The sequence below is a fragment of the Amblyomma americanum genome, chromosome 5 (assembly GCF_052857255.1).
Source record: "Amblyomma americanum isolate KBUSLIRL-KWMA chromosome 5, ASM5285725v1, whole genome shotgun sequence".
NCBI classification, from domain to species: domain Eukaryota; kingdom Metazoa; phylum Arthropoda; class Arachnida; order Ixodida; family Ixodidae; genus Amblyomma; species Amblyomma americanum.
In genome coordinates this window covers 73,838,040-73,850,072 of record NC_135501.1, presented here as the reverse complement: position 1 = coordinate 73,850,072, position 12,033 = coordinate 73,838,040, and the positions used below count along the sequence as shown (strand labels likewise).

Sequence of the window (12,033 nt, the reverse complement as noted above, 5' to 3'; positions counted from 1 at the left end):
TCCTTGTGCCATAAAAATTCACTATCATCATCATCATCATCATCATTATAATATTGTACGAGTTCCTGGAGCGTACAACATTCAGATCGAAACAAAGCTCTGGACAGGATATAGCAGCGGCCGCTGTATAATCCAGTTTGGTTTCCTGAAGACGTCAACGAAAGCAGAAAACAAGAGAAAGCTTCTGTTCGAGTTGTACGAATCGAAGGAAACCACGTGATCAATCATAATTGACGAAGAAAAACCAACATCTGTAACATTAAAAAAAAATTCTGAGAACAAGGCAGAAAATTAAAAACACCGCATAGCCAGGCTACACGGAAAGCATTTTAGTTGAACTCCCTAGCCTGCATCGGGCAATGTAGAAAGCAGTGCCGAGTTTAGCATGAATATAGAATTTATCAAGTGGATACTCTCACAGTATTCTCATGCGTGCTCATGCAGCTACCTTACTGTCATTTCATGCAATGACGGTGAGAGGTATCAATTTTTGATTGTGTCTTTTTGGCGTGCACTGTTACACGCCATTACAAGAAGCTGGGCAGGATCGGACTTTTAGAACTTAGCAATTTCATTAAATATTAGCCTACTCTGTTTAACTGACCTCTTCGTAGGTATTAAGCAGAACGCCGCTGCAGTAGCAAAAAATTCCCAAAACATATCTTTCATTTTTATGAATAATAAATTACGGTGGTCATTTGTTAGTCTTTGTGGCGTTATCCTGTACTTTGCTGTAATTTTTAAAATCTCTCGTAAGGCGGACATGTCCGAAATAGTTCACTGGTCAGTTTTCGAGCCTTTCGTTCGAGTTTTTATTAGAATACGGCTGCTAAGAACCTTACGAATATTTTGCGGAAGCCTATCCCTAGTGACTTTTTGACGCGCGCTGATGTTCGTGACGTCCTCAGAAGAAAGTCTCAAGGTTCCGTTTATATATAAATATCTTCCAGTCAAGAATGCTTTGTACATATGGGAGAACTAAGGCTCCAGCATTTGTAGCGGTACTTACTCTAATCATAAAAAACACGATTATTTTCATGCCTAAGAACAAGGCTGAGAGAACAGCAGGTCAGATAAATATCTGTCATATATGTTCTGCTGAATACTTTCTGGAACATAGTGAAAAGGCCCAATTTTAACGGGAAACTCAAAACCTTAATGGAAGGCTTCATTCGCATTTTCGACATGTACTTGCCGGATGAAACGTTGAAGCATTAGTCGCGGCGGAGATAGAGCATTCGCAATTAATTGCTGGTATTGAGGAAATTGAGATGCTTTTACTGTGTGAAGCGCCTAAAGTGCTGTTCAGGCCACACTGTTTCGCTCGTACACGGCGGCTGTATATCAAAAATATTCCGTTGGAGCTAGACAGCTTCAAGAGGTCGTCAAACAGCGTGTTCAGACAAGTGATAAAATACGGCTGTCTGTTGGAATGCATTTGAGGCGAAAGAACTGAGTCTTCGGGCGTTGTGACACAAAAACCTCTCCACTCTCAAGCACTCTCGCCGGCACTCTGACAAGGACTACCCAAAGAATCGACATCGTTGCGTTCTGGGTCACACGAGCACTGCGTGATTCCTCAATGAAGGAGTAGAATTTTTTTTCGCACAAGAATAGACCAGCAAACTGCGGCATCAGTACGTAGGATGTCTAAGGTAAGTGTTAGCCTAAAGTAGCCTTTTGGGGGCCAATGTTAGCAAGAGACTTTCAAAAATGCCAGAATATTCGTAAGAGGCGTTAAAAATACAGTCGTAAAAGGACCGCAAACTGACGCTGCCCAAACTGCAAATCACAAATTGCACCCTGGTGTCGTAAACGATACACGCCGATGCAATCAGTATCGCGTTCCGTGTCAACTTGCAGTTATGTACACAAAGTCAAAAGCGCTTTGTTTTCCCGTCTCATGCGAAGGCTAGCTTTGTACGAATGCTATCAGGAGTTTTCTTTCCTGCTATACCAGAACGATTATGTAATTTCACTTCCTGTAAACCTACGAAGTTGCATTCGGTTTTGGCAAAGTAAATTTTTGGCCAAACAAAATTAAGTTTTTTTCCAATATAATGAGAAAATATACGAAGGTATCTCTTTCATCTCGTCCTCCTTTCCTTCAGTGTTCAATAAATCATTCCAATAAAGTCAACAAGGGCACTGGCTTACCTACGTAATTGTATCGCATAGCCAATAATTCCAACAGCGATAGACACGGCCTTCTACCTTGGGGGACAAACTCGGTGGCAAGGAGATTAAAGCCACTTATTTTGACAGACAACGAGGCTGATGTTTTCTATAGTATATGAGGGCCCCTTTTTGCACAGTTTGAGTTCAGGACAAAATTTGTGGCATGCTTCTACATTATTCGATGCAAAAAAATAAATTTAAGAGAGATATTTAGGCCGGCATATAACTTCGCTTTAATTGCAATCTCATCCGTGAATTGCGGATGTGTTTTTATCTGTCAGTCGCATATAAGCAATATGTCTAAGAGAAATGTTACTATACGAGAGGCTTTGCACATGGTAAATGGCTTGGGTTCTTTTTTCCAGCTCTGGGAGCTCTCCGTGAGCAATATCCTATCAACAAAGACGTTGCCAGTGATCATTCTTGTCTTCGTTCTTCGAGTGACAGCACGGGGTGGGTCACCGACACTGAGACATGCCCAGAGTTCATTTCATAGCCCCTGGGCTAGAGGGGACCTGCGTAATCCAAAGTTCAAGGAGTTGGCTACGTACGCTGAAACGAGAGCCAAGGACGGGAGGGAGTACAGCTGTATCGTGGACCACGTCGTCAGCGCGCGTACCAAGGTATTCCGTAGAAAAATGACTCGGTACAGTTTAATAGTTCTTATTTAATGGGCTGTAAAGAAAGATCTAACTGGATAAAGGCACTCAGTGATGGATACCCAAGCGTAACTGTACGTTATTCAGGGTGGTTTCTAACGAAAACATACACTCAACAGTACGACCATATGCTGTATAGTACTCCAGAAGAGTACATTGTAGATTAGGCCAAAATAACATCATGGTGAAAAAGATGCTCTAGAAAAAAATACTTAGCATAGTCCAGAGCATTCGGAACCGGCGCTACATAGGTGTGCAATGCACTGTGGCGCCATATTGAAGTGCAAGGGATTAACGAGCCAGGTAAGAGTAACGAAAGCAGAGGATCATAGAGTAGTAATTTTGATGATGATGATGGATTTTTATGGCGCAAGGGCATCTGTGGCCAAAGAGCGCCATGGCACAAGGTACAGTTCTTAAACTTGAGGTGGTGTCAAAGACATATTTCCCAAATATTTCACCCAAAAGAAGCCGAGCACCAGACTAGGGGAAAGCTTGCACCCATTGTGTCTACGCTGAGAACCCGGCGGCACAGGTTATCGAACTACTCACCTCCCGCATGCGAGGCGGATACTTAGACAACGACGCCACCGCTGCAGTGTATACTAACTTTATGAAAAAACATTTCTTAACTGTTATGTCTGCGAGCATAAACCACACCGGAAATTGAAAGGATCGTTAACCACGTGCGTGTGGGCTACCGGTACGTCGCCCTATTCCGTTTCTTTATTTTACCCAAAACAAGATTTCTATGTATGTATGTATGTATGTATGTATGTATGTATGTATGTATGTATGTATGTATGTATGTATGTATGTATGTATGTATGTATGTATGTATGTATGTATGTATGTGTGTGTGTGTGTGTGTGTGTGTGTGTGTGTGTGTGTGTGTGTGTGTGTGTGTGTGTGTGTGTGTGTGTGTGTGTGTGTGTGTGTGTGTGTGTGTGTGTGTGTGTGTGTGTGTGTGTGTGTGTGTGTGTGTGTGTGTGTGTGTGTGTGTGTGTGTGTGTGTATGTATGTATGTATGTATGTATGTATGTATGTATGTATGTATGTATGTATGTTTTACAGCTTGCGCTGTAGCTCAAGCTGTAAAACACTCTATGGCAATAAAATGTCTCGACGTTACGGTCAGAAACCTTCGGGGGTTATTTGAGTTTTTCAATCTTTCTTTTCGGTTGCTTTGTATTTTGCATAAAAGCGATTCGCGCTGAATTCGTGTACAGTCTGTCATTTGGCTTAGAAGTGCAGTAACTTCCTGACACAAGTAGTGGTGCTTTTTTATCCTATCGATAATGGATTATCTAGCATTCTAGACCTTCACGCACAACACTACTGACACCGCGAACTTTTATTCATTTCCCTCTTAGCTTTCTTTCTGTGATAAATTTTTCACGTTGTCTTGGGTAGATACCCAAAAAATAAGAGCCAGTAGATCAGGTTTTGCTTCACATAAATATTGAAAAGATAAGTAGCAGGCGTCCACGGCGTCACAGATTTATGACATCATTTTGCAATAATGAGAGTCCTTTTTGGTCGAGCGCAGGAGTGATTCGGGTTCTTTCTGAAGAGAAGGAAACATCTGACACGTGGGTCATGTCCGTTGCAGAGATTACGAAGGCAATGCACCGCAATGTCTTAAAATTTCATAATCAGTGTTTTGCTCATCCAAGTAGACTTAAGTGCAGCGTCTGAGAACCTGCGTCACCCATGAAGGGTATATCAAAGAATGACGTCTCCTGAAAATGATCATGCTCGAAACTATTTTCGCGGGTGATTATTTTAAGGAGAATGTTCTAGTTTATGCTCTGTAGACAAAATGTAGTGAATTTCTCTACGGCGTCAATGACCGCTTTTAGTTAGCATAGCGTATATGTCTTCTGATATGCTATATCAATTGATGCACGTGTAATTGAGAGGTAAATACAAGGAATTCTACCCATACTGCAGCAATTATATCGTTTCCATTTCTGAGATTAATACACTCAGATGCATTCAAGACAGTGGTTTTAGAGAGGCACTTTGGGGAAGGGCTTACTCTGCCAAGAGCATTTTAGTCGCTTATGGTTAGCGCTCTTCTGGCCCTGAATGCTATGCTTGATGCTTAGTTTTGCGTGAAAATGTCTACTCACTAGTATTATGGTATTATGAAGAAAATAAAGAATATGAAACGTTGTCCCCAAACATTACAGTGAAAATGTTTCGAGCACGAACCTTGCAGATGCGATGCGATCGCTGTATATGCAATAAAAGGCTGATTGCCGCTTGGTCTGTAGAGCAGGTTCATCATCATCTTCGTCGTAATCAGCCTTACTACGCCTTCTGCAGAGCAAAGGCCTCTCCTGTGTCTCTCCAATCAACCTTGTCCTTTGCCAGACGCGGCCACCCTGTCCCCGCAAATTTCTGAATCTCATCCGCCCACCTAAATTTATGTCACCGCCTGCTACGCTTGCCTACTCTTGGAATCCCTTCCGTTACCCTTAAGGACCAGCTGTTACCTTGCCTTCGCATAACATGCCCTGCCGAAGCCCTTTTTTCCTATTGATTTCGCCAAGGTGTCATTAACTCGCGTTTTTTTCTTGACCCATTCTGCCCTCTTCCGTTCTCTGGAAAGAGCAGAATACTTGATCAAAACCACGTCCTTGCCCTGTTTGTAGACTATGGTGTCGTATGCACGTTTGTTGTTTCAAGCACTATAGAGGAAATGTTTAAATATGTAAAATGGTTTCCAGATACCCATTTCCAATCAAAAATCATTTTGCGGACTAACTCTATATAGCATTTTACTTCGTTTTGAGCGACATATTTTGGCATGATTTCTAACCTGTATTCCGCTAAATATCCTGACAGGTGAAGAATGGCATAATGTACAAAATTTCCTACATTGCCACTCAGACCAATTGCCGTCCCTACAAGGGAAGGAAGGCCGACAAATGCAAGCCGGCGAAGGGTAGGGTAAGTTACTGAATTACTTTCCCTGATGGACTAGCCGGTACATTACGAGCAGAAAATGCGGCTCATCTTGTAGCCCACACTAGAAGTCATCGTAAATTCGTTCAAGCGCATGAGTGTATTCGAAATTAATGCCTCGACAGTGTACACTGTGCGGATCAACTTTGGCATCTTATAGTTTCTCGTAAGGAGGAACTCCCGCGTCGACTTGCGCAAAAAAGACATGTGCTGCTGGGATGTGTATGAATGATTATAAATATGTGCACTACGTAGCTACAGATATTTAGCGTCCGTACTTGATGGACATATTATCGAAAAAATGCGTGTCGAAATGAGCCTATGTGTGCGGATAGCTGGAACTGTCCTGACACTTTCCGATTAGAGAAAGTAAATGTATGAGTTTATTGTTTTCCTCCGAGACTAATACCACTGATTTTTCAACACGAATTCATAGTTTCTGCTGCAGCCTTGGGTTGTCCAAAGGAAAGATGGCGCTTATGTGTTGGAGAACCAAACAGCACAAAAAAAATAGCTGAAATTGAAAAAACCATCAGCTCATTTGCCGAGTTGGCAATGTCTGCATTTCCATCTTCGCCGCCGCCTTGAGAATTGGAGTTGAAGTTATAGCGACCACATTATTCGCGGCACTGGGCATCCCGTGCTGGCGAGCGCTAGCTAGAATGGTTAGCTGTGGCGGACGGGATCTTTTATATGCTGGAGCGCTCTGAAGGCTTGCGAATAACTAGGACCCTTTACTCTTCAGCTGGCTATGCCTGCGCCGGGCCGGTTCCGGCCATCGATAGCAAAAAATGAAGCCGCCTGCATGCGCACAAAGGAAATTCCTATTGCGGTACCTCCCCAGCTCCGAGAACACTGCGAGAGAGAGAATGATATCAGGAAAACGGCGCCACAATTCTAAGATTTAATTGACACTGCTACGAAGCCAGCTTGTCTTTCCATACCCAGAGCGTGACCATAGGAGTGTTCTTATTGGCAGCGGTCACACGAATAATAATTATTCCATCGAGCTAAATAAATGAAACCCGTGGCGGCTATTCGACTAAGCATAGCAAGCTAATGTTCAGAGTTGTTCGATAATGAAATTTTAGGCTAGAAATGCTTGTAGCTCGCAATCTCGGCAGAATCAGGCCTCGTTCATCGTAACCTTCGCCACCCAAGCAGCACAGGTAATCACCCAAATATGGGGAACGTACTGGCAAATGCCGGTCCTGCAAAAGACCAGAGAGAATGCATTCATTTCCAGTTATGGGCCGATTACCTGTGCTGTTTGGCAAAAGAAGGGCAGAAAAAGAACGCGGTCAAATAACGTATTACTCTTAAAATGAGCGCACTTCTTATCCCACAATTACGTTAGAGATCGCGGGGAGGGGGTGCCTTTGTTACTCGGGGCAAATATTGGGGAGAAAAACTTAAGCGGTAAAAAAACAGAAAAAACTGCCCTTATAATATAATGCGTCATACAGTATATCTTCTAAACACAAAAGGCACCCTTCAGCATATATCTCACGCTCGAGGACATATTTCGAAGGTTTCATCTGCAAGCTGTACATTTAGGTCGGACACAGGGCCACAACCCCCTGTAACAAAACACAATTAGATTTTGGTCTCGCGATATGGCCCACCATAGGCGCGAGGTTCAACCACACCAAGCTGCAACAAGTATTGACGTTACAGATCAAGCAGTAAAACTTTTTATGGACAGGCGTCGGTTCAGTTCGGTGTAGGCCTCGTCGCGGCACATTATTTGGCTGTTTGACCAATAAAGTGAAGTAAAGTAGTATTACTAATCTGCCGATGACGCTTTCTGTCATTGGTGAGCTGTTTAAATGTTTCAAAAAGAGCGCTGCTGAAAATTTACATCATCGATAATGAACGGCGCCCCTCTGGACAGGAAGCAATTATTACGCGAAGGAAATAAAATATACCTTTGTAACAGCCAGAGTAGGTGGTGCTTTCATTAGGAGAGCGCATGATTTGCGCGAGTAAATGCAGAACTATTTTGGTTTCGTGTCAATGGTTCAAAATGGTTAAGGATTTTGAAGAAAGCGCATAACACTATAGGGTTAAAGGAGGCGCCGGCCTAGTCTTGTTTTGTGCCTTATTTGTCTCTGTTCTCTGTTGCGTCGGTTTCATAGTGCTTTGAAAGAAGACCAGGAAGCCGAAGTTATTACAAACTTTTAATGTTTGCGTCAGGATTAGAGCTGGAGAAGAATGGATCGCCCTGATTTAATGCCCTTCCGGGTTAGAACTATCGCCGGCGCAAACACAGCATCTTCTTTTCTAATGCCATTCACGCATCGCCACAATCTATGACGAAACTGTCGTATGTGGTATTTTTTCCAGATATGCTTTGAAAATTTGTACAGCACTTATACTTGCTCCATTGGATAACGGCGAAAACATTTGCGTTTGAGCGTCAGCAACAATTTTGCAAATCATCGTTGTCTTGGATTACGTCTTACCTCTCATCCTCGGATGACGTCAGTGACCTTTTTTTCAAGTGATTGTTGTGTGACATCAGTACACGTCCCCAACACATTTCACCGTCGTACACACCAGAATACTTTCACTTCGTGCTCTCTCTAATATGCTTGAACCTACGACCCTGCATGGCGTATACGTGCGCGCCCGCCTGGCACACAGAGGTTCCGGATTCGAACCCCGATGCCGGCTGATTTCTTTTTTCGTATCGTCGTTTTGGTGCGGACACGCTCTGATTAAACGTTTTGCTGACAGGTCCTGTACGCGCTACTCATAAGACAAGACATGCTTTCGCATCAAAATCTTCGCCTTTATCACCTATCACTGTATCGTTCCGCGGTTACAACACTCGTTTCCAGGCTGCCGGCGTGGCCGTTCGGTTGAGCCGTTTTAGTCAAGCAGTACAAACGGTCGCCTATGTTGCCTTAGCGACCTTTCTTTAGGTGGATCAGAAAGTAAGAAAAAAGCAAATCGCGTCGCTGAGGTCATTATACAGCTAGTGAGCGCTCTGGCGAGTTTAAAGGCAAAAGCCGCGTGGTGCACTGGCCTGACCAGCACAGAAGTTAGAGGCGGCTTAGCTGGCAGTATAAACAGGAGCTGTGGCAAAGAAGTGAAGAACTTTTTCCTTCTTGAAAACCGGCTTATCCCAGTGGCTCCTCAACATGGGAAAGCAGCCATGGAGTCCAAATGAGCTTCCTTGTTCAAAGAAAAGTAGAGGGCGATTATTTTACGCGTTTTGCAGCCAGTGAAATTAGCCGCCTCCTTAGTGCGGCTGTCAGCATCTACGCGCCATCCAAGAATGCACTACGACTTTCCAGCAAATGCATTTCATGCGTACACCTACTGTTGACGAAGATAGTTGCCATTTCTTACGCCAACGCTTATAATTCCCTTGTTTGAAGTTACAATTCGCTCGGAAATGAAATTTGTCGCTATAAAATAGTAATTGCAGCCAGGCTCGAAAACATGCGGTTTATTATCATATATGAAGCTAATAAATTTAAAGGCAATCGAAATCATTATTTACATTTTTTGTGGCGCAGCTTGCATTGTAAAGTGATATTGATGTATATACAGTTGAGGCTGGGAGACGTGAGCGTTGAATGGAGGAACCAACATTGGGAATCTTTCTGGAACATTGGGAATCTCTCTGGTATCGAAACATATAAATCTTCGGAAGGACGCGAAAGAGGAAAATCGGCAATATAGAGATGTCACTGGAAGGTCGAGAAAGGGCTTCACAGGTCAGTAAATAAAAGAATGATTTTTCTATAGGTACCTGAAGTTTAACGTTGCACAGCGGCACACGCGATTTGAAAGGCGCCGCGGAGAATATCTTGGAATTTATTTCACCTTCCTGGAGTTCTTTAACTCGCACTAACTTTGCACAGCACAATAGCGTTTCTGGCATTTCACTTCCACAGAAATGCGGCCACTGCAGACGTGTTTAAATAACAACACCATGAGTTCAGCAGGCAAATTTCATAGCCAATAAGCCATTGCAGCGGGTGAGAAACAATGATTTTGTCGAGAGATGAATAAAGTACTGAACTTCAAATTATATGGTCTGAACTTCTGGACTGAACTTCAAGTTACAGGAAGAGGGAACCTATGGTCCCGTGAAAATGCTTCAGCAAAGGTCTGATTCAGAATGCTAGCGCACTTACTGAGAGGGATGTGGTTAGACTCAGGATCAACCAATGATATTGCCGACTGGTCTTTTATTTTTAATGCTCCAGAATTTTTTCGGATTATTTGACAGAAGTGATTGCAGTGTGAAACTAAAAAAAACTTTGTTTCGCTTCTTTCAGGGTGTTTTTATAAGTAAGCTCTGACAGTTCCTTGGAGCGTTGAGCAAAGCTGCTGCGTTTGAGAATACTCTATTTTAGAAACAGCCTCCTAATTTAGTTCGCGACTCGGTTTAGCGTCTGGCTGTGCCATGGTGCGTGTCGGATCGTCGTAATGGCTACACGAGGAATGTGCAGATCAATTAGCTCATGAAGTTTGCTTTTAAAGAACACCCAATTCTCGTTTACCGATCCGTCTTAAAATCTATGAATAAAATGATCCCGAAAAACTTCCGGAGCCTGACTGATCGCACAGAAATTAGCCCTAGAGTAATTGAATATCGTTTTCTTTTTGTTACGTGATACAGGTACCGGTAAGTTCAAGGTAATGTGCAACAGTAAATTTTCACTTATTCTAGGCATATAACTACCGCTCGAAACAAAATCAGGAACGGCGGTTAATGACAGATTAAATAAGTTGGAATTAGAAGACGCAATTCTCGTTCTTTCAGTAATTACCCGCAATAATGAAAAATTTGAACAAAGCAATGCAAAATTTGGTGACTAGGATTACCCATTATCTGCGATAACAGGGCACGACCAGTTGATATCCGGAAAATTGAAACTACAAAACAAAAAGCTGGAGTATGAGAAAAACCAGTATAAATTATATATAAGGTGTCATGAATATCACGACAGAATCCATTGGGCGCAGATGGTACGCGGTAGCAGACGCGGAATAAAAGTTGTTGATGGTTAGTTGTTACCTGCACGCAAATAAATTTTAATGAAGTGACACGTTTAACATGAAAGATTCTATGCGTTCAGCCACTGCTATTAACAGGCTGCCACCGCGGCCTGAAGAACGATCACATCGAAATACGCTGAAGTTTTCTTGGGAGGAAAACAAGTTCGTTGCCGCGTAATGAAGAATGCAGAGAGAGAGAGAATGAAAAGGAAACGCAGGGAGGTTAAACAGAAGAATGCAGAAGTTTCTGTTAACATAATTATGTCAGATTACGTAGTGTCAGCTGCACAGAACAAGCAACCACAGTTATGGATGACAATGCGTATATTAGTAAACAAGACCGAGATATTTTGGGGCATTAGTTGATGAGGAAGTCAATGTACAATGCACAGCGCGACTGTGTGTTGCAGTTTAATAGTAGGCGCGTTCGGCTACGGCCCTGGCGCTCTTGGGCACCGCTAAAAAACGTTCGCACTAAAAAAATATTGGACCTGTCTTCCTGTTAAACGTAATAACCGGAGAATGAACACTTTGTCTTGCGTGAAAAGAGATAAGTAGGTTGGAAAGGGGCTGTTCCGAGTGGGCTGATGCTGTTTCCCGCCTTGAACAGAAATTTAAAGTAGTTTGAACAAGGCTATTTTCATTACCACGCCCGAAAACACCAATAAAGATGCAGTCATGACGGCAATGAAATGAATACGCGTATTTTTTTTTCTTTTCAGGGCAAGAAGAGGCCGTGCGACATCCTAATCCATGAACCTAGTGAAGGGCCCCTCCATTTCTTAAGTTATCACTGTGGAAACTGGATGAGAGTATCTCCGAGGCAGCCGCGGTATAGAGCTCGCTTAATAAACAGAAGATAGGTCCCTTTGTCCGCTTGTCAGTCCTGAGATATTTTTGTGCACTCCTCAGTGAAAGCAATCCACAATCCTTTCGTGCCAGTTTGTGCTTCTGAAAACGGACAGAACACAGCTTATATGGCTCATTATGGCGATAATTTTTATTATTCCGGCAAGTTAACGAAATATTTGCAGTGTAGAGCTATCGACACAAGTTTTTGGAGCATTGAAACCAACAAAAAAAAACATGGGTTATATGGCTGTTTACAGGCGCGGACAGTATTGAGAGGCGATAGATGCAGGTCTATCCGAGTAGTTCAATGTGCGACATTTAGTTCGTGGCAGCATGCTTAGGTAGCATAGCG

At 42.9% G+C, this 12,033-nt stretch overlaps 1 protein-coding gene across 1 annotated transcript; it reads left to right on the top strand.

The window, feature by feature from the left end:
• Positions 1-1,500: 1,500 nt before the first annotated feature.
• On the top strand, positions 1,501-11,757 carry LOC144134810 (mialostatin-like). Its single transcript, XM_077667642.1, has 4 exons — positions 1,501-1,655; positions 2,544-2,801; positions 5,691-5,795; positions 11,552-11,757. The coding sequence occupies exons 1-4, from the start codon at positions 1,647-1,649 to the stop codon at positions 11,690-11,692; spliced, it is 513 nt and encodes a 170-aa protein (XP_077523768.1). The 5' UTR covers positions 1,501-1,646; the 3' UTR covers positions 11,693-11,757.
• The last annotated feature ends 276 nt before the right edge of the window (positions 11,758-12,033 follow it).

Coding starts and splice junctions, on each gene's coding strand:
- LOC144134810 (XM_077667642.1), top strand. Junction 2,802..5,690: donor TCGTCAGCGCGCGTACCAAG/GTATTCCGTAGA, acceptor ATATCCTGACAG/GTGAAGAATGGCATAATGTA. Junction 5,796..11,551: donor GCAAGCCGGCGAAGGGTAGG/GTAAGTTACTGA, acceptor TTTTCTTTTCAG/GGCAAGAAGAGGCCGTGCGA.